Source organism: Hyperolius riggenbachi, chromosome 8, assembly GCF_040937935.1.
Source record: "Hyperolius riggenbachi isolate aHypRig1 chromosome 8, aHypRig1.pri, whole genome shotgun sequence".
NCBI lineage: Eukaryota > Metazoa > Chordata > Amphibia > Anura > Hyperoliidae > Hyperolius > Hyperolius riggenbachi.
Genome location: NC_090653.1, coordinates 277,740,858 through 277,768,012, shown reverse-complemented (window position 1 = coordinate 277,768,012; position 27,155 = coordinate 277,740,858). Strand labels below are relative to the sequence as shown.

Genomic DNA, 27,155 nt, shown 5'->3' with positions numbered 1-27,155 from the left:
GCGCTGGACTGCCTGCAGCTACAGGGATGGGGGAAGCCTCATTGGGACCCTGAGGCTTCCCCCTCCCGAGGTGAGTACCCCCCAGGGGAACTTTTTTTTGTTACAGGTTCTCTTTAAGCTGAATGCTGATTGTTTTAAAGGTACACTACACTGGCTCCCCATAAACTGGAGAATCCTTTTCAAAACTGGCATGCTAACTTTTAAATCCCTTCGCGACCTAGGCCCCGGATACCTGAAGGATTTGTTGCAATTGCCTCCCACATTCTAAGATCAAAAGGATGTGGTAACTTGACCATACTTGACAGACTTCCAGGGGCTAGAAGAATCCCCAGGTGAGTGAAACTTTATTTTTACAGTTTGCCAGATAGTATGTATCCTTTAAGGTGTAAGATACCAGTCAGCCGCAATAAAAACATCTTCCTTCAGGCTGCAGAACTACGCTAGAGCTGCTAGAACTTGAATACATTAATGTAGGCTTCTTACTCTGTTCACTACCACTTTAAATCATACAAGCATCAATTCACCAAGCATTACCACATTCAGTAATGCTGAAAAACAGCTGACTTTACCGAGCACTTAGGGAAGTGTCAATTCATGACACAATTATACCTTAAAAAAGTAAAAGAGCGCAGGTAATAAAATCTTAGAGTTGGACTTTATTGTCTAATAGTCAATGTGAATTTTCAACATACATATGAAAAGATTATTCTTCCAAAGACACTGGTACTTCAAAACTCCTTCCCACATCCAAACCACACACCACATGCATACATGGGAGCTGTGCGGTGCTCTGAAGAAAAAATGTCAGCAATAAAATATTCTCATAAAAAATATATATATATATGTATACGTATTGCGCATATATGTAGACAGTTGCAAATAGAACTTGCATAAAATGATCCTGTATAAGATGGTCAAATACAGGTGCACTGTCACTTTTCCTGGAGGAATATGCTTGAGCTGTATATATGAGAGGTCAGAGACCACTATAGCCAGTATACTTCAGGCAAGTGGATGATTAATATCTAGACTTGTGGGTAATAATCCCTCCAATGCCGCTCCACATTACCTAGTTCCTTCGTGTAGTTCTTTGATCTACCGTACTGGCCTCACACTGTCCCCGTAGTGATCCCAGCCAGTAAACAGGTTGTAATACAGTCGGCGCGTACGCCCGGACGAGCGCTTCAACTCACGTTCCAGCTAGTTCTTCCTGGTGTGACGTCACTCGCTCTCGCGATAGTTCTAGGTCACTTGCGTTACAGTCCTTCTCACGGAGGGAGGAAGTGGATTGGTTATGCGTTCCACCTTGATTCCAGAGTCCTTCCTGATTCTTCCACAGTCCTGTACGCAATAGGTTTATGCAAGATGATGAACAGTGATTCCAGATTACAATCTAGGTACTTTTAAAAGTCTTTGGGGCGCCCCTCCAGACCTCAGATTGACATGTTTCGACAAATCCTATTGTCTTCATCAGAATCAGTATCTAGATTGTTACTGGAAAACTCCATCTTTAAATACTCTTTGTACTCCTCCTCTTCCTGTTTTGTCCGTGAGTCATTTGAACCAAATGGATCCATTATATTCCAATCAAATACATATATTTTCCCCAAACCACTTTCCATATATATTGAATATATAAAACAAATTAAAAATTAAAAGTTTAAAATGCACATCAATTGTATCAGTTTAACACCGCTGCTCCCATCTAGCACCGCATAACTCCCCATACATAACATGCTCCCACATATCACCATATATACATGCCCACTCATTATAAAAACCCATAAATCTCCATTTCCTCATTTAATCCCTTTGGGGCCAGGGTCTCAAGATTAAAAATCCATCTGCTCTCACTCCCAGACATTTTGGCTATATAATTACCCCCTCTAGAGTCACGTATAATCTTCTCTATCCCAAAGAATTTTGTGTTATACACATTACACGCATGATATTTTTTATAGTGTTTGGATAAGGGATGTTCCTCCCACCCTTTGCGTATATTATTGAAGTGTTCACCCACTCGTTTATGTAATTCTCTTTTGGTACGGCCAATATACTTTTTCCCACACGGGCAAATCAAACAATAGATGGCACCCTTGGTATCACAAGTAATTAGTTTTTCAATTTCATATTCCCCATTTGGCCCTTCCACTGACCTTACTTTGGGGTAACCTCTAGTGCTGCGGCAATTCTTACATCTACCGCATCTCACAAATCCCCGGAGTGACTCTTTATTCGTTGTTCTATTCTGACTGACTGCTGCGGTGGCTATTTTAAGACCAACATTCCCAGGTTTTCTATATATAAACTCTGGATTATCAGGCAATAATTCATTTAACACTTTATCTTCTCTCAACAGATGCCAATGTTTATTAATCAGTTTTTTCACCAAAAAACTTTGTGCACAATATTTAAGATTAATTTTTAGGGAATGATCCCCAACATTATCCCTCTGTTTCTTAATGAGTAAATCTTCACGTTTCATTTGGTCTACCGTGCATTTTGCATTTTCAATTATATGACAGACGTGAACCGTATACCCCTATCAATAGGGGTATACGGTTCACGTCTGTCACCAGTCGAGAAACTGTCAATTTCTTGGATCTGAAAATTTATGTGGAGAACTCTAAAATAAAAACTTGCACATATAAAAAACCAACAGACGTGAACGGATATATACCCGCCACAAGTTGCCATTTATCCATATGGTTGAATAATGTTACCAAAGGGCAATTAGTGAGATTGAAACGAAATTGTACCAATGAAGAGAAATATAAGATGGAAAGAGATGAATTATGCAAAAAAATTAAAGAAAAGGGTTATGAAGATCATATAATTGAAAATGCAAAATGCACGGTAGACCAAATGAAACGTGAAGATTTACTCATTAAGAAACAGAGGGATAATGTTGGGGATCATTCCCTAAAAATTAATCTTAAATATTGTGCACAAAGTTTTTTGATGAAAAAACTGATTAATAAACATTGGCATCTGTTGAGAGAAGATAAAGTGTTAAATGAATTATTGCCTGATAATCCAGAGTTTATATATAGAAAACCAGGGAATGTTGGTCTTAAAATAGCCACCGCAGCAGTCAGTCAGAATAGAACAACGAATAAAGAGTCACTCCGGGGATTTGTGAGATGCGGTAGATGTAAGAATTGCCGCAGCACTAGAGGTTACCCCAAAGTAAGGTCAGTGGAAGGGCCAAATGGGGAATATGAAATTGAAAAACTAATTACTTGTGATACCAAGGGTGCCATCTATTGTTTGATTTGCCCGTGTGAGAAAAAGTATATTGGCCGTACCAAAAGAGAATTACATAAACGAGTGGGTGAACACTTCAATAATATACGCAAAGGGTGGGAGGAACATCCCTTATCCAAACACTATAAAAAATATAATGCGTGTAATGTGTATAACACAAAATTCTTTGGGATAGAGAAGATTATACGTGACTCTAGAGGGGGTAATTATATAGCCAAAATGTCTAGGAGTGAGAGCAGATGGATTTTTAATCTTGAGACCCTGGCCCCAAAGGGATTAAATGAGGAAATGGAGATTTATGGGTTTTTATAATGAGTGGGCATGTATATATGGTGATATGTGGGAGCATGTTATGTATGGGGAGTTATGCGGTGCTAGATGGGAGCAGCGGTGTTAAACTGACACAATTGATGTGCATTTTAAACTTTTAATTTTTAATTTGTTTTATATATTCAATATATATGGAGAGTGGTTTGGGGAAAATATATGTATTTGATTGGAATATAATGGATCCATTTGGTTCAAATGACTCACGGACAAAACAGGAAGAGGAGGAGTACAAAGAGTATTTAAAGATGGAGTTTTCCAGTAACAATCTAGGTACTGATTCTGATGAAGACAATAGGATTTGTCGAAACATGTCAATCTGAGGTCTGGAGGGGCGCCCCAAAGACTTTTAAAAGTACCTAGATTGTAATCTGGAATCACTGTTCATCATCTTGCATAAACCTATTGCGTACAGGACTGTGGAAGAATCAGGAAGGACTCTGGAATCAAGGTGGAACGCATAACCAATCCACTTCCTCCCTCCGTGATAAGGACTGTAACGCAAGTGACCTAGAACTATCGCGAGAGCGAGTGACGTCACACCAGGAAGAACTAGCTGGAACGTGAGTTGAAGCGCTCGTCCGGGCGTACGCGCCGACTGTATTACAACCTGTTTACTGGCGGGGATCACTACGGGGACAGTGTGAGGCCAGTACGGTAGATCAAAGAACTACACGAAGGAACTAGGTAATGTGGAGCGGCATTGGAGGGATTATTACCCACAAGTCTAGATATTAATCATCCACTTGTCTGAAGTATACTGGCTATAGTGGTCTCTGACCTCTCATATATACAGCTCAAGCATATTCCTCCAGGAAAAGTGACAGTGCACCTGTATTTGACCATCTTATACAGGATCATTTTATGCAAGTTCTATTTGCAACTGTCTACATATATGCGCAATACGTATACATATATATATATATTTTTTATGAGAATATTTTATTGCTGACATTTTTTCTTCAGAGCACCGCACAGCTCCCATGTATGCATGTGGTGTGTGGTTTGGATGTGGGAAGGAGTTTTGAAGTACCAGTGTCTTTTGAAGAATAACCTTTTCATATGTATGTTGAAAATTCACATTGACTATTAGACAATAAAGTCCAACTCTAAGATTTTATTACCTGCGCTCTTTTACTTTTTTAAGGTATAATTGTGTCAGAAATTTGGCAGTGGGGTTAAGGGGCCCATCACTGCAATAAAGGAAGCAGCAGGTGGAAGGATTGTTCTTGTACAATATTAATAGAAGGAACAAGCAGCGCCATCTAGAATAATATAAAGTGTCAATTCATCAAAGTTACTGCATGACAAGCTGAAATTACCGAGCAGTGAGGTAAATTACCGACTTGTGCGGTAAACACCTCAACAAATGTCAATTCATCAAGGTTACAGCATGCTGTAAAGTCCTCTATATTTACCTCTGTCGGAATCAGTGCAGGACTCACAAAACTCACAGAAGCAGAGAGGATTACCTATGACTCGCAGAAGCCAATAGAACAGCCCCTGTCTCCTGCAAGCCCCTTTGATTGGACTTGAAGCCTTCTCCGGCAGTCCAGCTTTCCTACCCCCCAGGCAGCGAGCAGAGATCACGGAACAAAAGACGCTTCCCCTGCCTCCCTTCGGCAGTTTCATTACTTAGGTTCCTGTTTGAAGATGCAAAGGAACTAGTTGGGAAACCACCTAAGCAGGGCAAGTTTAAAGTTTCTTGGAAGTTCATCTAAGCTGTGGCAAAGAAATAAAATGTTAAGAAAGACTAATAGATTTACTGCCTCTGCTTGCTCTAAATCTAACATGTAAATCTAAAGGGATGTGCCTCTTAACTTCTACCACACCTGTGAAAATATTGATGAATTAGCACATAAAAGTCTAAAATACCGAATGCTGCATTTTCCCGACTTGTTTTTTTTATTTTTTTATGGACAGCCTTGATTAACCACTTCACCACTGAGGGGTTTTACCCCCTGAGCACCAGAGCAATTTTCACCTTTCAGCGCTCCTTCCATTCATTCGTCTATAACTTTATTATTACTTATCGCAATGAAATGAACTATATCTTGTTTTTTTCGCCACCAATTAGGCTTTCTTTAGGTGGGACATTATGCCAAGAATTATTTTTTTCTAAATGTGTTTTAATGGGAAAATAGGAAAAATGTGGGGAAAAAAATAATTATTTTTCAGTTTTCGGCCATTATAGTTTTTAAATAATGCATGCTACTGTAATTAAAACCCATGAAACGTATTTGCCCTTTTGTCCCGGTTATAAAACCATTTAAATTATGTCCCTATCACAATGTTTGGCGCCAATATTTTATTTGGAAATAAAGGTGCATTTTTTTCAGTTTTGCGTCCATCCCTAATTACAAGCCCATAGTTTATAAAGTAACAGTGTTATACCCTCTTGACATAAATATTTAAAAAGTTCAGTCCCTAAGGTAACTATTTATGTATTTTTTTTAATTGTAAATTTTTTATTTATTTTTTAATTACAAAAAAAAAAAAAATGGGGAGTGTGGGAGGTAATGAGTTAATTTTATGTGTAAAAGTCATTTATTTGTATGTGAAAAATGTGTAGGGTGTAGTTTACTATTTGGCCACAAGATGGCCACAGTAACTTTTTGTTTTAATGCGACCTCCAAGCTTCCTTCCGGAAGCTTGGAGGAAGTATAATGAGCATGGACACGTGAGTTTTTTCTCACAATGATCGCGCTGCCCATAGGAGAGCAGCGGATCATTGCGGGGCTTAGATCAACGAACGGGAATGGATTTTCCCGTTCATTGATCTCTGGGCGAGCGGGCGGCGGCGGTTTTACTAGCGGCGGGCGGCGTGTTTACGAGCGGGAGCGCGGGCAGCGTCGGGAACGCGGAAAGTACGTGTTTCTCCGTCCCTGGTTTTTAAAGGATGGAAAAAGGGGCGGAGAAATACGTACGCGCGGGGGTAAAGTGGTTAATTGGTGCCAGAATATCATATAATGTACTTGACTTGCAATATCTATACTGTCTGTCTTTGTATTGTTTTGCCTGTGTTCGTTAAGCAACTGCCAAGTCATCGTCCTTGTAAGTGTAAACTTATTTGGCCAAACAGAATTGATTCTGAATAACATAGGTGCACATGATACTAGCCCTAGTAAGAAATTGTCTGAAGTTAATGTCTGTTTTCCAGTACAAGCAAGAAGTTTTGAATCAAGATGATACCATTTATTGCTTTTAATGATGGTTGACACGGTATAATACGCTACTGTTTTCCAGTACAGCAAGAGTTGAAAAACTTGAGTTGTTATCTATGCAAAAGAGCTTGTCAAACAACTTATTAATTAAATCCTGTTTCCTGAAAAGTAAATTTAAGCTAAAACAGCTGAAAAACAGTGAGATACAGCTTCTGATATGGTTTCAGTGCAGGAAAGTGTAAAGGGTTGCCACTTCTCTTTCAGCTTAACAATGAAGAGTGTGAATTTTAAATAGCAACAATATTAATTTGTAAATCATTTAGTGTCTGCCATTATAAAATCTTTCCTAGCCGCAATTTACATTTACATGACATGCTGGAATCTTTATTGTTAGCAAGGTAATTCTGTGGAATGGTTCCCCCACTTCCTCATGAAGTGAGAGGGAACATCACATGTTCTCCCATAATGCCGTGGGGAGAAGGCTGTATGACATCATAGCTTAGAGGGCGGGGTTACATTTCACTTTACAGCAATATTTAGATATAAGAAGGGTTTCTGATGCTGAAACCAGGATAATTAAGGTAAAAGTGGGTAACCTGAATAATTTATATGTTAAATAGATGGGTTCCTCAAGAACTGCTAAATATGAGCAGTAACTATACTCTTTGCACCTATTTATTTTTGTTTACACAGGTTATTCTCAGAAGGCGGGAACTTTTCTCCTGATGAAATCGAGACTCTGCGGAAGAGATTGCACGCTGCGTCTGCCACTATTGCGTCATTCGAGAGCTCCATCATGGTGGACCTGGAGGGCTTGGAGTCTCTGTGTCTGGAAAAGGTATGTTTGCACATGAAGTGCCTCTGATATTGGCTCAGTGGCCAGGGCTGTGCAGGTCATGTGACCTGACCGGAGTGTATAGGCCAATTCCAACTCATGTCACGCCAACAGGTGTCCTTTAAAAAAGGATACCAAAGCCTAACTCAGTTGGAAAAATGGGGGGAGCAGGCATGTATGGCAAGCTGTCCTGATGCTCATGGCACCCCTCATTCTCCTCCATACCCCTCCTTTGTTACCTAAATGCCCCCTGGCAGCCTCTTCTGGGTCAGGCATTAGTGCTCAGCCACTGACCCGGCTGCTCACACCCAGGAATCCGTGTAGTAAAGGTGAGATCCGCACTATGTCGATTTAATAATTGCTTTATTTCATCAAATACATATCAATCCAGGACACCACTGTCCTGGATTGATATGTATTTGATGAAATAAAGCAATTATTCAATCGACATAATGCGGATCTCACCTTCACTACACATCTCCCCGTGTCCACCATTACCGCAAGTGCCTGTGCGACTTCACACACACACACCTGGTGCCACGTGGCACAGCACTCACGGTAACGGCGGACAAAGGGTGATTACCGGAGGAGTGGCCAGGAGTCGCGCCGCAGAATAGGTATGAATCTTCAGAGCACGGGCACATTTAACACTTGGAGGGTCAGCGACTGGGAGTCCACCGTGTTCGCCAGTCATCGCAATATCGCGCGTTGTTACCATCACCCACCCGACTGACCACTTGTGACAGATTTTCCAGCAATGTCTTTGATTTCAGACTGAAATGTATCGAAACATTGATCTATGTCGGTATTTAAAGGGATGAGGTGGCGACCCCTGCCATTGACAGGGGGCCCAGAGACTTTGGGGGTCCCTCCTCCTCCCTCTGCCCAACCGCAAGTGCAGCCAATTAGCAAAAAAACCTTCTGTTTAGCTCTGTGTGCAGAAGTGTGTGCATCTGTAATTTGCCCTGCTTCCAGGTGCAGCTTCACAGCAGAACACTCTCTGCTGCCATTCGCCGGCTCCCGATCACGTGACCTGCATGAGGTTCAGGGACCAAGGGGGCCCCATGCTTTCATTTTTCCAGGGGGGCCCTGTTAAAGGAGAACTAAAGAAAGAAGAATATGGAGGCTGCCATATTTATTTCCTTTTAAACAATACCAGTTGCCTGGCAGCCCTGATGATCTATTTGGCTGCTGTAGTGTCTAAATAACACCAGAAACAAGCATGAAGCTAATCTTGTCAGATCTGACAATAAAGTCAGAAACACCAGATGTGCTGCATGCTTGTTCAGGGGCTATGGCTCTAGTATTAGAGGCAGAAGATAAGCAGGATAACAAGGCAACTGGTATTGCTTAAAAGGAAATAAACATGGCAGCCTCTATATCCCTCTCACTTCAGTTGTCCTTTAAGTGTAGTTACGCCCCTGCTCATGTTCGTGTTAGCATGCTCACGCTATGGGTTTCTGCTTTGCTCCAATTGCATAATGTATTCTGATATTCAGGCCACAGAAGTCGTGAAGAAGTTTGAAGATAAATTCCTGGGCTTAACAGCAGATATGATTTTTCTGGAGAACATTCAGAAACTGCTGACCAACCTGCAGGTGAAGATCAAAGCCTTGGTAAGTGAGGTTATTGGATCAAATAATTGACTGCATTTACATAACACACTTTCTGCACTGCAGAGTACATTGTCTTTACCACAATCTACAACCAATTCGAGGAGACCCAGTAAATTTACCAGAATGTTGGCAGGGAGCACACAGGAAGCGTGTTGCATGTGGCAAATAATGCTCTGCCCATTGATTTAACCACTTAAGGACCGCAGTCTTTTCACCCCTTAAGGACCAGAGCCTTTTTTCCATTCAGACCACTGCAGCTTTAATGGTTTATTGCTCAGTCATACAAGCTACCATCTAAATGAATTTTACCTCCTTTTCTTGTCACTAATACAGCTTTCTTTTGGTGCTATTTGATTGCTGCAGCGATTTTTACTTTTTATTATATTCATCAAAAAAGACATGAATTTTGGCAAAAAAATGATTTTTTTAACTTTCTGTGCTGACATTTTTCAAATAAAGTAAAATTTCTGTATACATGCAGCGCGAAAAATGTGGACAAACATGTTTTTGATTAAAAAAACCCATTCAGTGTATATTTAATGGTTTGGGTAAAAGTTATAGCGTTTACAAACTATGGTGCAAAAATTGAATTTTCCCATTTTGAAGCATCTCTCTCATTTCTGAGCACCTGTCAGGTTTCATGAGGTGCTAGAATTCCAGGATAGTATAAACACCCCCCAAATGACCCCATTTTGGAAAGAAGACACCCCAAAGTATTCACTAAGAGGCATGGTGAGTTCATAGAAGATTTTATCTTTTGTCACAAGTTAGCGGAAAATGACACTTTGTGACAAAAAAAATAAATTAAAAAAAGTTTCCATTTCTGCTAACTGGTGACAAAAAAAAATGAAATCTGCCACGGACTCACCATGCCCCTCTCTGAATACCTTGAAGTGTCTAGTTTCCAAAATGGGGTCATTTGTGGGGTGTGTTTACTGTCCTGGCATTTTGGGGGGTGCTAAATTGTAAGCACCCCTGTAAAGCCTAAAGGTGCTCATAGGACTTTGGGCCCCTTAGCGCACCTAGGCTGCAAAAGAAATGTCACACATGTGGTATCGCCTTACTCAGGAGAAATAGTATAATGTGTTTTGGGGTGTATTTTTACACATACCCATGATGGGTGGGAGAAATATCTCTGTAAATGAGATTTTTTTTCGTTTGATTTTTTTACACACAATTGTCCATTTACAGAGATATTTCTCCCACCCAGCATGGGTATGTGTAAAAATACACCCCAAAACACATTATACTACTTCTCCTGAGTACGGCGATACCACATGTGTGACACTTTTTTGCACCCTAACTGCGCTAAGGGGCCCAAAGTCCTATGAGTACCTTTAGGATTTTCACAGGTCATTTTAAGGCATTTATTTTCTAGACTACTCCTCACGGTTTAGGGCCCCTAAAATGCCAGGACAGTATAGGAACCCTACAAGTGACCCCATTTTAGAAAGAAGACACCCCAAGGTATTCCGTTAGTAGTATGGGGAGTTCATAGAAGATTTCATTTTTTTTTCACAAGTTAGCGGAAATTGATTTTTATTGTTTTTTTCACAAAGTGTCATTTTCCACTAACTTGTGACAAAAAATAAAATCTTCTATGAATTCCCCATACACCTAATTGAATACCTTGGGGTGTCTTCTTTCTAAAATGGGGTCACTTGTGGGGTTCCTATAATGCCCTGGCATTTTAGGGGCCCTAAACCGTGAGGAGTAGTCTAGAAACCAAATGCCTCAAAATGACCTGTGAAATTCTAAAGGTACTCATAGGACGTTGGGCCTCTTAGCGCACCTAGGTTGCAAAAAAGTGTCACACATGTGGTATCGCCGTACTCAGGAGAAGTAGTATAATGTGTTTTGGGGTGTATTTTTACACATACCCATGCTGGGTGGGAGAAATATCTCTGTAAATTAAAATGTTTTGATTTTTTTTACACACAATTGTCCCTTTACAGAGATATTTCTCCCACCCAGCATGGGTATGTGTAAAAATACACCCCAAAACACATTATACTACTTCTCCTGAGTACGGCGATATCACATGTGTGACACTTTTTTGCAGCCTAGGTGCGCTAAGGGGCCCAACGTCCTATTCACAGGTCATTTTGAGGCATTTGGTTTCTAGACTACTCCTTACGGTTTAGGGCCCCTAAAATGCCAGGGCAGTATAGAAACCCCACAAGTGACCCCATTTTAGAAAGAAGACACCCCAAGGTATTCCGTTAGGTGTATGGTGAGTTCATAGAAGATTTTATTTTTTGTCACAAGTTAGTGGAAAATGACACTTTGTGAAAAAAAACAATACAAATCAATTTCCGCTAACTTTTGACAAAAAATAAAATCTTCTATGAACTCGTCATACACCTAACGGAATACCTTGGGGTGTCTTCTTTCTAAAATGGGGTCACTTGTGGGGTTCCTATACTGCCCTGGCATTTTAGGGGCCCAAAACCACGAGGAGTAGTCTGGAAACCTAATGCCTCAAAATGACTGTTCAGGGGTATAAGCATCTGCAAATTTTGATGACAGGTGGTCTATGAGGGGCCGAATTTTGTGGAACCGGTCATAAGCAGGGTGGCTTCTTAGATGACAGGTTGTATTGGCACTGAAGTGCAGGAATGTTCTCAAATCGTGACCTGGACATGGCAATTAAGTCGTACCAGCAGTGATCAGAAAAAAAATTTCTGTCACTGCGGTGGGGCGGGTGAGGGTTTGGCCGGGTGATCAGAAGCCCGCAGGGGGCATATTAGGGCCTGATCTGATGGGTAGCAGTGACAGGGGGTGACGGGGTGGTTGATAGGTGATCAGTAGGTGATTACAGAGGAGAATATATGCAAGCAATGCACTGGCGAGTTGATCAGAGGGGGTCTGGGGGGCTAATTGAGGGTGTGGGCGGGTGATTGGGTGCCCGCAAGGGGCAGATTAGTGTCTGATCTGATGGGTAGCAGTGACAGTTGGTGACGGGGTGATTGATGGGTGATCAGTGGATGATTAGAGGGGAGAACAGATGTAAACAATGCACTTTAGGAGGTGATTTGAGGGTGGGTCTGCACGCAATCTGAGGGTGTGGGTGGGTGATCAGGTGCCCACAAAAGGCAGGTTAGGGTCTGATCTGATGGGTGGCAGTGACAGGTGGTGACAGGGGGTGATTGATGGGTGATTGACAGGTGATCAGTGGGTGATTATAGGGAAGAATAGATGTATACAGTACACAGGGGGGAGGGTCTAGGGAGGATCTGAGGGTGTGGGGGGGGGGGTGTTCAGGAGCCCCCAGGGGGCAGTTTAGGACCTAATCTAAAAAATAGTGTTGAGATAGTGACAGGGAGTGATTAATGGGTGATTAGGGGGGTGATTGGGTGCAAACAGGTGTCTGAGGGGTGGGCAGGGGGGGTCTGATGGGTGCAGTGGGTGATCAGGGGGCAGGATCAGTGTGCTTGGGTACTTACTAGGAGGGCTGCAACCTGCCCTGGTGGTCCCTCAATCACTGGGACCACCAGGGCAGGAGGCAGCCTGTATAATACGCTTTGTATACATTACAAAGCGTATTATCCGCTTTACATGCGGCAGATCGGGGGTTAACAACCCGCCGCCGCTGCTAATTGGCTGGAGGGTTGACGTCGCGGGTGGGCACATCCAGCGTGCGATCCCCGGCCAGCTAGTTCGCAACGAGCCGCCGCCGATCGGCGTATTGCGGTCGTTGCGGGCTCCACTTTGCCGCCGCCCCTAGGTAGGGGCGGTCGGCAAGTGGTTAAAATCACAATCCAGTAAAATATATATAGATCTATATATATATATATATAGATCTATATATATATATATATATATAGATCTATATATATATATATATATATATAGATCTATATATATATATATATATAGATCTATATATATATATCTATATATATATATATATATATAGATCTATATATATATATATATATATATATATAGATCTATATATATACAGTGGAGGAAATAATTATTTGACCCCTCACTGATTTTGTAAGTTTGTCCAATGACAAAGAAATGAAAAGTCTCAGAACAGTATCATTTCAATGGTAGGTTTATTTTAACAGTGGCAGATGGCACATCAAAAGGAAAATCGAAAACATAACCTTAAATAAAAGCTTGCAACTGATTTGCATTTCATTGAGTGCAATACGTTTTTGAACCCTCTAACAATAAACGACATAATACCTAGTGGAAAAACCCTTGTTTGCAAGCACAGAGGTCAAACGTTTCTTGTAATTGATGACCAAGTTTGCACACATTTTAGGATGAATGTTGGTCCACTCCTCTTTGCAGATCATCTCTAAATCCCTAAGGTTTCGAGGCTGTCTCTGTGCAACTCTGAGCTTGAGCTCCCTCCATATGTTTTCTATTGGATTAAGGTCCGGAGACTGACTAGGCCACTCCATGACCTTAATGTGCTTCTTCTTGAGCCACTCCTTTGTTGCCTTTGCTGTATGTTTTGGGTCATTATCGTGCTGTAACACCCATCCATTTTCAGTTTCCTGGCAGAGGGAAGGAGGTTGTCGTTCAGGATTTCACGATACATGGCTCCGTCCATTTTCCCGTTAATGCGATTAAGTTGTCCTGTGTCCTGAGCAGAAAAACACCCCCAAAGCAAAATGTTTCCACCCCCATGCTTGACGGTGGGGACGGTGTTTTGGGGGTCATAGGCAGCATTTTTCTTCCTCCAAACACAGCGAGTTGAGTTAATGCCAAAGAGCTCTATTTTGGTCTCATCAGACCACAGCACCTTCTCCCAGTCACTCACAGAATCATTCAGGTGTTCATTGGCAAACTTCAGACGGGCCTGCACATGTGCCTTCTTGAGCAAGGGGACCTTGCGAGCCCTGCAGGATTTTAATCCATTGCGGTGTAATGTGTTTCCAATGGTTTTCTTGGTGACTGTGGTCCCTGCTACTTTGAGGTCATTCACTAACTCCTCCCGTGTAGTTCTAGGATGCTTTTTCACCTTTCTCAGAACCATTGACACCCCACGAGGTGAGATCTTGCGTGGAGCCCCAGAGCGAGGTCGATTGATGGTCATTTTGTGCTCCTTCCATTTTCGAACAATCGCACCAACAGTTGTCACCTTCTCTCCCAGCTTCTTGCTAATGGTTTTGTAGCCCATTCCAGCCTTGTGCAGGTCTACAATTTTGTCTCTGACATCCTTGGACAGCTCTTTGGTCTTTCCCATGTTGGAGAGTTTGGAGTCTGCTTGATTGATTGATTCTGTGGACAGGTGTCTTTTATACAGGTGACTAGTTAAGACAGGTGTCCTTAATGAGGGTGACTAATTGAGTAGAAGTGTCTAACCACTCTGTGGGAGCCAGAACTCTTAATGGTTGGTAGGGGTTCAAAAACTTATTTCACTCAATGAAATGCAAATCAGTTGCTATCTTTTATTTAAGGTTATTTTTTCGATTTTCCTTTTGATGTGCTATCTGCCACTGTTAAAATAAACCTACCATTGAAATGATACTGTTCTGAGACTTTTCATTTCTTTGTCATTGGACAAACTTACAAAATCAGTGAGGGGTCAAATAATTATTTCCTCCACTGTATATAGATCTATATATATAGATCTATATATATATATATATATATATAGATCTATATATGTATATATATAGATCTATATATATAGATCTATATATATAGATCTATATATAGATCTATATATATCTATATATAGGTGGTTGGGAGGGGATCAAGGGATACATGGGGGGGAGATCTGGATTTTTTTACACTAAAATCGCACAGCCTGTCACGGCTGCAGGCTGTGCGTCTCTCCCTGTCACACAAGATCCACAGTGACAGGGAGAGGGAGGCGGAGAGGAAGGCGGAACGGCAACTATGTTGCCTTTCGGAGGGTGATCGCTGTGATTGGCTCACAGCGATCACACGGCAGGGAGCCAATCAGTGACGGCTCCTGCCGATACCCGGAAGCCTTAGCTGTCATAAGACAGCTAAGTGCAGCCGGTTCGGTGCGCGCGATCGCGGCGGGGAGCGGCGGCGCCGGTGATTGAGATCTACGCCCTGCCAGCCAGGAGCCCATCAAAACAGGGCGTAGATCTCTATCACCTCGGTCCTTAAGTGGTTAAAGAGGAAATGTATCCCAATCAGTAGGTGATATCCACTTTCCCACGAGAAAGTCTTTACCTTTTCTCAAATAGATCATCAGGGACATCTGTATGGCTGATATTGTCATTGTGGGAAATAACGGTTGTTTCCAACTGCCAAGCAACTAGTATTTCTGTGCATATGTATATCTATAAATAAAAACAACCTTTTAGCCTTGTTAGTGCATACCTCCCAACATTTTGAGAAAAGAAAGAGGGACGCTTAAGCCACGCCTCTGCCACACCCCTAATCACACCCACGAGATACCTCTATTCACGCATACCATAAAGATTTTATAAGAAAAACAAGTTATTTTATAATTCAAACCACATTTGTCCTTTCTATCCTGGTTCATTTTCATATTAACCACTTCACTACTACCCTAGTAATTTTCACAGTTCAGCTCAGCTGTGATTACTTTGGCAATAACTTCATTAATAATTATCACAACTAAATGATCTATATATTGATTTTATTCAGGACAAATCAGGCTTTTTGTGGCCATTTGGTAGTAGTAATTGCCTATGAATTTTAAGGCTACTTTCCCACCAAGACATTGCGTTTTAGGGGACGTTAAGGTCGCATAACGTGCCCCTAACGCAATGTATGGTTGTGTTAAAGTTGGACGTCAGATTGAGCTGCGTTATGCAGCTCTCAAAGCAGCCGCTCCAGGTTAGTGATAGGAAGTCCGGATCTTTTTAAGGATTCGGATCATTTGAATCAGATCATTGAAAAGATTCGGATCTTTGAACCGAATCATTTGAATCATTTTACTAGGGAAGCAGACTGGGTGAAATGACTAGCAGGACAGGACTTTTCCTGCACTGTACATTCTGTATGTTTCTGTTTCTTCCAGACAGACATCCTGTGAACCAAATCTTTCATTGTGGTGATCCGGATGATTTGACTCATAAAAAAGATCCGGATCAAATGAACGATTCGTTCATGATCCGGACAACACTACAGTCCCACCACGAGTCTCTGCAGTGCAGTGAATATTAATTAGCCATGTGGCTAGCCGCGGAGGAGGGGAGACCTCCTCCTCCAACATTACTGAGCATGTGCAAACAGTCTAACGTGGCTTACCCCAGTATAGCATGCAGCACTTTGTTTAAACGTGCTGCATTACTATGTAACGCAAAGTGGGCACTGTGAACAGCACATTGATGTTACAGTGCTGTGAGTTAGGCTGCGTTACTGGCTGCTGTAACGTGGGACTTTAACGTCCCACTGTGAAACCAGCCTAAAAGGAAATTAAGGAAAAAAAATGAAAAAAATACACGATTTATCCACTTTCATACATTATAGCTTTAATGTAAACAGTGCTATTGTACATTAAACCCACACATTTTATTTGTCTATCCCTCTTGTTTATTTAAACAGTTCATTTGTTTTGATAATGTATTAGATGTAACAATTAAGTAATGTTTACAATCTGCTACTGTCTGCTCCTGGAATGTGTATTTTACACTTGTTTACTAATTAACTCTGCCATTGAATTCCCTGGGAGGAGGAGAGGGGTTTGCTGTCATTATTTTACAACTCTGTACCAATCTTATCAGGTCAGAGATAAATAAACAGTGTTAGCTAAGATTGTGTAGGAAGGAGAGTGCAGAGACTTAATTTCAAGTTACAGGGACAGCAAGTGGTTAACATTTGAAAATTAGAAATATTTGAATTTAAAGGATGGGAATAAAGTTTAGAATCAATTAAACACATTTTTCAGTAGAGAAATACATATATTTACATAGATCTGTACATTAGTCCTGAAAGAGGGACAAATGAGGAAGAAAGAGGGACAGAGGGACCGGACTCCCAAAAAGATACTGTCCCTCCAGAAGAGGGCCAGTTGGGAGCTATGTTAGGGGGTGTGGTTATAGATAATGCTAGTTGGTGCTGTCTATCTTTTTTTTATGTCTGCCAGTAGTAAAGCTGATGACCTGCAGGCTGATTGTGGACCAAACAATATGCATAAATTACATTGCGATTATCAATAGTTTCTTGATCTCTCTTCTATTTTGTAACTTCTCACTTTGCAAGGCATTGATTAATTTTTTTCCCCATTTTTCTGAAGTTCCTCTTTAAGTGGCCTGTTTGAGAATCGCACATCGTTTGCGTTTGTTCTTGTTTTGTGGTTACGTTTTTTGAGACGTATTAAAACCAAACAGCTTTCTGCTTTTTCCAACGTTTCCAATAGCAGTACACTTCACCGCAATCTGAAAAAAGAAACGATTGTGGTAAATCGAGTGCTGAAACCGCAAACAGGAATGCCCGAACGAATGCAGAGAGCCACAAACCTCTGAAAACACCTGCAAATCCGCACATCTGAATTCCTAGTGACTTTCAGTACCTGTGTTTAAAAACAAAAAGGCACGTGAAAATTTGCATACAAATGTGAATTTAAACACAACAAACATTCCGTTTTTCACAATGTTCGGTGTGAACCCTGCCATGGGGCCCGTTTGCACAAGAATATTACATTTCGGTGTGTTTTGCCATTATTTTGAGGTGCTACACCTGCTATTGCCGAAATTCTGTTTTGTCCCCACGTTTATTGCCTGATGAAGCGGGCTGGGCCTGCGAAACGCGTTGCACTGTTTTTGGGGTACCGTATAATAAATGTATTGATTTATATGAAGACAGAATCTGCTTTTGGGAAGCAAGCCCACCACTTCTTCCAAGCAATTTTTAAAAATTGTATTGACTTTTGTCCTGCTGGCGCCTCTGTTCTACATACAAATCCTATTATTTTGCGTTATTTTGATGCAAATTGTTTTGTGAGTTTTTTGCATGCGACTAGCGTAATTGACGATCGGATGCGTGGTGTGAAAATCTGCAGCGTCTCTGGGCATCCAAATTTCCATTGTTTGGCGCTTATCGCTGCTTTCATCATTGCTGGCTAGGGCAGTGCCCTTTATTCAATGACACGTGCACCCTTGTTAGCGGATTCAGTGATCTGAGCCAAATTTTCGACATTCATGGTATGTACAGTAACAGGAAAATTATTTGAACCCTTTGGAATGTTATGGATTTCTGCACAAATTAGTCATAAAATGTGATGGGTGTTGCAACAGGACAACGACACAAAGCATAGAAGTAAATCAACAACAGAATGGCTTAAACAGAAGAAAATACGCCCTCTGTAGTGGCCCAGTCAGAGTCCTGACCTCAACCCAATTGAGATGCTGTGGCATGACCTCAAGAAAGCGATTTACACCAGACATTCCAAGAATATTGCTGAACTGAAACAGTTCTGTAAAGAGGACTGGTCAAAGATTACACCTGACCGCTGTGCACGTAACAAGAACCCCTCGGCCCCCAAGCAAAATGTTCATGAGGCCCACTAGCCCCCCAACGCCCAGGCACACACTCCCCTAACCCCCTCTACATCCTAGCAATATCTGGTAGCAAAATCACTGGTAAAGTTGCAGTCATGTTCAGCAACTGCACAGACAACCTTTTGCCATAAGCAGGGCCGGCCCGCTCATGAGGCGGGGTGAAACTTTTGCCTCAGGCGGCAAAATTCCAGGGGCGGCACCCGCCCGTCCGTGGGTGCGGGGAGCCGGCCGCCGAGCTGGAGGGGTAGCTGGCAGGACGGGGGTATTGGGCCTAGCGGCGGGGAGGGGGGTCGGACCCCCCCCTCCCTCGCCTGGGTCCCCCGTGCTCCGCTCCCCTCCAGCCTTAAATACAAGCAGCCGCTATGTGTAAGAGGCACGGGCGGGTAGGACTCACCTCTTCCTCGTTCCAAGCGTGCGCTCCACTGACGTCACTTCCTGCAACGCTGCAGGAAGTGACGTCAGTGGAGCGCACGCTTGGAACGAGGAAGAGGTGAGTCCTACCCGCCCGTGCCTCTTACACATAGCGGCTGCTTGTATTTAAGGCTGGAGGGTAGCGCAGTTCGGGGGACCCAGGCGAGGGAGGTGGGGGTACGACCCCCTCCCCGCCGCTAGGCCCAATACCCCCGTCCTGCCAGCTACCTCTCCAGCTCGGCGGCCCCCCAGAACGCGCCCCCCACCAGGGGGGGAGGGGGTGGCGGCGGAAATTTTTTTTTTGCCTCAGGCGGCAAATAGTCTAGGACCGGCCCTGGCCATAAGTCTGAGATAACCTCCTCCAACACCAACTCTGCTGGATCATTACGTGCCTCATTGCTTTTCAGCTGTGGAGACGTTTACAGTGTAATCTTGTTATAGTAAACTCCAAGGGAGGGGACTGGGAAAAGTGGTTTTACTATATCAAAAGTTTGCTATATCATAAATTGTCCTAGAAATTGCCTAGCAGGCTCTGGGACATTCTCTTCTGCAAAGGACCAACTCTGTCCTCCCATCCGAGGTACAGTACAGCAACTTGCACATTTGGTGGACTACAAGGTTAAGCATGCCTTAGGGCTGCATAGCCAGGCTGGACAAATTGTTGGTACAGTATCCGGAGTGCCTTAAAAGTTGAAGCCATCACTAAGTAGAGGCAACCACTCGCTTCCTTTGAGTGGCTCCGATACCTCTGCGGGCGAGACTTGCAGCACATACCTATAGCACTGACATAGGATGCATGGGCTGCCCACAGACATGACGCATGCACCGCCACTGACATAGGACGCATGCACCGCCCACTGACATATGACGCATGCACCGCCCACTGACATAGGATGCATGCACCGCCCACTGACATAGGATGCATGCACCACCCACTGACATAGGATGCATGCACCGCCCACTAACATAGGATGCATGCACCGCCCACTGACATATGACGCATGCACCGCCCACTGACATAGGATGCATGCACCGCCCACTGATATAGGATGCGTGCACCGCCCACTGACATAGGATGCATGCACCGCCCACTGACATATGTTGCATGCACAGCCACTGACATAGGATGCATGCACCACCCACTGACATATGATGCATGCACCGCCCACTGTTCAGTAAGCCAGCACCTATTCAGTAGGAGACCTTAGGCAAGTCTCTCTAACACTGCTACAGCCTATAGAGCGTGTCCTAGTGGCTGCAGCTCTGGCGCTTTGAGTCTGCCAGGAGAAAACGCGATATAAATGTTATTTGTCTTGTCTTGTCACTGACATTTGATGCATGCTCCACCCATTGACATATGACGCATGCACCGCCCATTTTTTATTATATCCAGAGTCAGCGTCATGTAGGGGGCAAAAAACATGTTAGGGCTCGTTTCCACTAGTGCGGCGTGCGTCTCGTAGACGCACGCCGGCACTGAGCGGGTGGGCGGGATCGCAGGCGATTCCCATCAGCCGTGCCATGCACGGCTATGGGAATCGCAGCCTCCGCCGCGAATTCTGTGGGGGTTTCCGGCCGAATCGCTACTGCAAGCGATTCGGCCGGCGGCGCCGTTGTCCCCTATGGCAGAGTTTCCCCGCGCGATTTGCCTGCGGGGAAACTCTGCGGATTCGCGGCCGTTTCCGCGAGAGTGGAAACGGGCCCTTAGGGCCTGTACACACTGCTGCGCTTGCGTTGCGTTTTTAAAAACGCAAGGTCTTTTGAAAAAGAATGAAAATCGTGAGGACTTGTACACACTGGTGCGATGCGTTTTTAAAAAAACGCAAACGCAGTGCCTGTTGCGCTTTTTTAAGCGCAGCGCATGAAAAACGCATTAAAAACGCATGCGCTTGCGTTTTTGCCTGCGTTTTTCAGAAGTCAGTATCCCAGAAGACTCTGCAATCTCCTGATTCCTGTTGAAATGTAAACTAGAAAAAAAAACAAAGGATTCTTTAGCCAATCAGCAATTACAAGAAAAACGCAAACGCACAAAAAACGCAGGCAAAAGCGCATGCGTTTTTAAAACTACAGGCACTTTAAAAACGCATGCGCTTGCGTTTTTGCCTGCGTTTTTCAGTGTGTACAGGCCCTAAAACGCATGCGCTTGCGTTTTTGCCTGCGTTTTTCAGTGTGTACAGGCCTTTCACTGTGACAGAAGTTTTATTATATCCTGGTTTACTATACCAGGCTTTGCTCCCATGGACTTGTAATGGAGATTGGCTGGTACCTGGAGAAGTAGTTTTCTATATCCCAATGTACTATACCGGAGTTTATTATATAAATCTGATGATGGGGGTGTGGTCTGTCTGATTACAGGTTGTGAGCAGCAATTCACAGAGTCAGCAGATCAACACATATCTGGAGCAGCTACGGACAAGAACGGACGCCTGTGCAAACCCCAACATGGATAAAGAAGTACGCCCTCTAAGCTAACCATTATTTAATGCACACTTTAAATGTGAGAATATGTATGTATGGTTTGAGGTCACAGCCATGTTCTTCACAGTAAATTTCCTCTATTATTTCTTTACCATAACTGATTTCTGGTGCCCTTTTTTTTTTGTCTACATGGGAGCAGTCATCTTGATGATGATGTCATCACTGTGCACAGAACACTTCTCAACAGTTATCGCTCAACTCGGCAGAGTTTCATCTAGCATGTGTGCTTAAGTGTTTATAGTGTACATACTGGAGATCAGCACACACTGCAGCTAGTGCACTATCAGTACAGGCACAGAGTAACTGCTTAGACTGTACATACTGAAGGTAACAGAGATCAGCACACACTGCAGCTGGTTTACTATCAGTACAGGCACAGAGTAGCAGCTTATACTGGAGGTGGCAGAGATCAGCACCCACTGCGGCTGGTTTATTATTAGTACAGACACAGAGTAACCGCTTATTCTAAACATACTGGAGGTAGCAGACATCAGTACACACTGCAGCTAGTGTACTATCAGTAAAGGCACAGCTTGTACAGTACGTAATGATTTCTCATGGGGATATCCCACTAACCCCTCTGCTTTTATAATAGGTGCTGACTAGCCAAGACCTGTATGACTTTGCTAAAGTGATTATGGAAGAACTCTCTAGGAGGAGCCGTTACCTGTCTTGCCTCTTGGTAAGTGAATACATTTCATCAGTAACGTGCAACAGGTGGTTATTAATATGCAGATTATTATTTGTTATTATACATTATTAAGAAAGCCCCAACATAATTCACTGCACTCACTACAGTCAGGATTACAATCTAAATAATAGGTGGCTAGAAGGTTCAAGGTTAGTGCAACTGTGCCCTGATTGTCTGCCCTCCTCCTCCATAGGCCTCAATTCAGAAAGGCTGTTCTGAATGGTATGTTTTAAGACCGGCTCTGAGCTGTCGATAGCTACATCTCAGCCATGCGGTAAGCTATAAAAAGTAAAGGAGCCAGCCAATAGGAGGAGCCATCCTGTCTGATTCCTCACCCCACTGATGACGATGCACTCCCGGGAGGGACATCTGTTGGTAAACAAACAGATCAGTCAGCCTGGTTGATGATAAGCTAGACAGCTGGCGGAAGGCAAGAGGGGGAGAGGGTTGCCATTCTCAGTTTGCTGATCCTGGCTGATGAGGCAGTGATGGGCGTCGGGGATTACTGCAGGGTAAAGGCCACACATAGGAGTCAGAGCTGCTCACACGTGGATGTGTAGGCGGAGTCAGAGCTGCTCACACGTGGATGTGGAGGCGGATTCAGAGCTGTTCACATGTGGACGTGAAGGTGGAGTCAGAGCTGCTCACACGTGGATGTGAAGGCGGAGTCAGAGCTGCTCACACGTGGATGTGGAGGCGGAGTCAGAGCTGTTCACATGTGGACGTGAAGGTGGAGTCAGAGCTGCTCACACGTGGATGTGAAGGCGGAGTCAGAGCTGCTCACACATGGATGTGAAGGCGGAGTCAGAGCTGTTCACATGTGGACGTGAAGGCGGAGTCAGAGCTGCTCACACGTGGACGTGAAGGCGGAGTCAGAGCTGCTCACACGTGGATGTGCAAGGCACCTGGCAGGAGGCAGCAGCCGCACTCAGCCCAGATTATTTCCAGCAGCCACAACCTTTACTCTGCAGCCATCCCCTACTCCAGCGAAGCCTTATCAACCAGGATCATCGAGGTGAGAACGGCAACACTCTCCCCTCCTGCCTCCCACCGGCCCTCCAGCTGATCATCAAATGGACTGCCTGAACTGTTTGTTTACTTACAGATGTACCTCCCGGGAGTGCATCGGCACCAATGGAATGAGGAATCAGACAGATGGCTCCTCCTATTGGCTGTCTCCTTTGTTCCTTATATACGCAAAACGTAAAAAAAATTGGTGGCAAAAAACAAAACAAGATAAAGATTGTTTCATTTTGATAAGTAGGAATAGAGTTGTTTAATTGTAATAAGTAGTGATAAAGTTGTTAGTGAATGGATGGGATGAGCTTTGAAAGGTGAAAATTGTTCTGGTCCATTAGGCCGAAAACTCCTTAGTGGTGAACTGGCTAAATGACGATGTACGCATACACACTAGTATTCTGAACAATTATGTGGTTCAAATACTGCGCGCACAGGCGGAAGTGACATCTCACCTGACATATGCAGCCATGCCCTGGGACTAGGATGACGATTTGTTCCTTGAAAAACATTGTAGACACTGTCAGATTACACAATGGGCTTGATTCACAAAGCGGTGCTAACCCAGTTAGCACGCCTAAAGAGTTTGGGCGTGCTAACTAGGGTGCTAACTAGATTAGCACCGTTTTGCAAATCAGATCAGGCGCAAAGTCCCGCAGAGCGCGATGTGCGCGAAAAACATCGCCTCGGGGTGTGACAAAAACGGCGCACCCGATGCACCTAAAAGGTCGCATTTGGTGGGACTTTAACATCGCACTATGCGACATTCATTCACCGCGCTATTTACCGCACTATGCGTGCAGGACTTTGCTACTTATCATGCCCAAACTGACTTTAGGTGTGAAGAGAGGCTTTTCACAAGCGTGCTAACAGTTAGCACCGCTTTGTGAATCAAGCCCAATGTCTGCCCAATAATTGTCGAAATCAATCCGCTAGTCGAATGGGCCGGAATACAGGATATTGGCCGTCGTTGTCATTTAACATTGTCCTCTATTCATACTGAGACAACTGAGGAAGTTTGGAATGCCCAGGGAGCTACTGACCAGTTTTTATACGGCGACCATCGAATCTGTCCTTTGCTCCGCCATCATTGTCTGGTACTCGGGGGCAAATGCAAAGGACAGGCTCAAACTCCAGAGAGTCTTCAATGTGGCTGCGAGGATCATTGGGTCACCCCTGCCACCCCTGGACCTTCTCCATGCATCGAGAATGAGGTCCAGGGCAAATAGAATCACACTCGACCCCTCCCACCCTGGTAATCACTTCTTCAGTCCCCTACGCTCGGGACGCCGCTATAGGTCCATCTACACCAAAACCACCAGGCGTAGGAATACTTTCTTCCCTCAAGCGATCACCCTCCCTAACTCAGACCCTCTCCCAAATTTCATCTCCTAAGCCCCTCCAGCACCTAGGGGCACGAACGAGCGCCCATAGGATGACATGGTCATCTTTGCATAACACTGTATACACCATTGCATTATATGGTGACAACCGCTCTATGGGCTTGATTCACAAAGCGGTGCTAACTGTTAGCACGCCTGTGAAAACCCCCTTAGCACGTCTAAACAAGCTTTTCGCGCATAAAACTTTACGCGCGCAAAACTTTATGCGCGTAAAACTTTACGCGCGTACTGCACAGAGCGCAGGGCGCTCCACGCGAAGTGCTCATTAAAGCCTATGGGACTTAGCGCGCGTAAAACTTTTGCGCGCGTAAAACTTTTGCGCGCGTAAAACTTTGCGCGCGCAAAGTTAGCGCGCGATCTGATTGAGAAATCCAGTGCTAACCTACTTAGCACCCTGGTTAGCGCGTCTAAAGACTTTAGACGTGCTAAGTAGGTTAGCACCGCTTTGTGAATCAAGCCCTATGTGTCACTGCTATGGTGCAATGTTTTCTTTATAAACTGTACCATGTGTAGGGTTACTTGCACTGTCGTCACTTGCCAGTATGTTGTAATGTTTTCTATAATTGTACTATGTGTAGTGCTACTTGCACTGTTGTCACTTGCCAATATGCTGTAATGTTTCGTTATAAATTGTACTATGTGTAGTGTTATTCGCACTGTTGTCATTGTCAATATGCCTTGTGTCCACAAATAATTCCGAGGGCGGCGCCTGTCGCACTTGGCGAATAAAGTCATTCTGATTCTGATTGTTTTTCCGATACGACTATATCTGTCATTCGCCAGCGGTTTCAAGCAACTTTCTTCTGAGGCATGTACAAAGCTTGTTTAACCACTGTCTGCCTAACCTCATTTCCTGACCCCAGCCACGCTGTATACTCCGTCTCATTGTAGGAGCCCACTCCCGTTCTCCCTGATGTTCCACTGCAAGGGCCGATAGCAGCCGCAGCTCGGGTGGACGGTTCATCACGACAAGATGGCAAAGCCATGTACGGAACCCCTGACAGCCTGCTGAATCCTAGCAGAATAGGAAAGCTGGCCCTGGACGATGTGGCCGTGACCGTAATAAAGAACATCATGAGGTGAGTATAGATCGTTCCCCAGCTCTGGTCCTGACATGCTGAAGAGCCAAAACAAAAATCAGGCTCTGCAACCACCATCATTCTTCAGCACCAGAACTTCTCCTATAGGATAATTTAACTAGTTGTCTGAGAATTACAGTTAATTTTTTTTCAGACAGAGCTCATTACTGGATTTCTTATCGTACATCACCCATCCCTTCTAGTCAGGGGCACAGGTACAAATATTGGGGCCCCTCAGCAGCTGCATGTACTGCCGCCCTGGCAGTTACACCATTGCTGGAAGCTCTAACCTGCTAGAAAAAAAAACCAATGCAAACAACATGGAGGTCTACCTGCCAATGGTTATTTAGCTAAAAAAGGCCAGTCAAGACTTGACAAGCCTTAGCAGTGCAGCCACTGTGACTTCCCTAACTCATAACAAGCGTGGCAACAACTACGCCCGCTATGGTGGGGGCCCTAGATTGGAGTTAGGGTGATTGTTCACATGGGGCCCCTCACATCCCTGGACTCCATGGCCCAACAATTGTTTACAAATACCACACCCTTGGACTCCTTGGTCCCACAGTAAGCATTCTCCACCTATAAAAGTATGGGAAGGGTAGAAACGCATACATTCTCATGCTAATCTGACGGGTGGTGTTAAAGTGTACCAGAGGCATCACTCAGGTTTAAAAAACACATACTTACCAAAGAAGGGAGAAGTCTCTGGATCCTGTAGATGCTTCCCGCGCCATGCTCCTGCCCTCCCTTGCCGATTGGTGGACCCCTGAAGAAATCCGACAAGAGCTTGTCGGTTTGAATATCTGGGCCACACTCGCTTTTTTTATGCACTAGCGCGGCCGTACTGCGCCTGCGTTAGTAGGGCTGTGCCTGCGCAGTAAGCCAGAGCCACTCGTGCATGAAGAGGAGTGCAGCTCGGAACTTCTGGAGGGTCTCAGCGAGTGGCGGCGAGCAGGACCCGAGAAGCCTCGTCAGGATCCAGGTAAGTATGATCTTAGGTAAGTATGTTTTGTTTTTTTTACCCGAGGTTTGCCTCTGGTTCACTTTAATGCTTTATTCTTACAATAAATATCCATTAAGTAAATTGTTGCATACATCTGCTATTGTGCCTAAGGGCTTGTAAGGTTCTATTTTTTTTTTTTTTTATTATTCTGAAGATAAAAATTTACTCTGTGTACTTTTTTAATCATCAATTTCCAGGACACAGCAAACCAGTGGAGAATCTACAAGGGAACGTGAAGATGGAAACCGACAACCCAATCTTGCGGGTAAGGAAGATGCGACACATGACCTGGGTTTGTGGGGGGCTTTTTTTAAATGCTAACCTTCTTTGGGAATTCCATGGTGAGTGGGGGGTGGCCAGATTAGGCTCCTCCCACTGCTCACACTATCCAGGA

General features: G+C 43.9%; 1 protein-coding gene across 3 annotated transcripts in view; it reads left to right on the top strand.

Annotated features, from left to right (window-relative positions):
- CCDC180 (coiled-coil domain containing 180) overlaps positions 1-27,155 on the top strand; it is a 159,136-nt gene that overhangs the window by 90,814 nt on the left and 41,167 nt on the right. For 2 of the 3 annotated variants that reach the window (XM_068248978.1, XM_068248979.1), the window contains exons 22-28: positions 222-332; positions 7,452-7,596; positions 9,093-9,209; positions 21,446-21,544; positions 22,164-22,250; positions 25,571-25,758; positions 26,959-27,026. In XM_068248978.1, coding sequence (XP_068105079.1) covers positions 222-332; positions 7,452-7,596; positions 9,093-9,209; positions 21,446-21,544; positions 22,164-22,250; positions 25,571-25,758; positions 26,959-27,026 — 815 coding nt within the window. The remainder of the gene's footprint in view (positions 1-221; positions 333-7,451; positions 7,597-9,092; positions 9,210-21,445; positions 21,545-22,163; positions 22,251-25,570; positions 25,759-26,958; positions 27,027-27,155) is intronic. The other variant, XM_068248980.1, reaches the window with a different exon arrangement.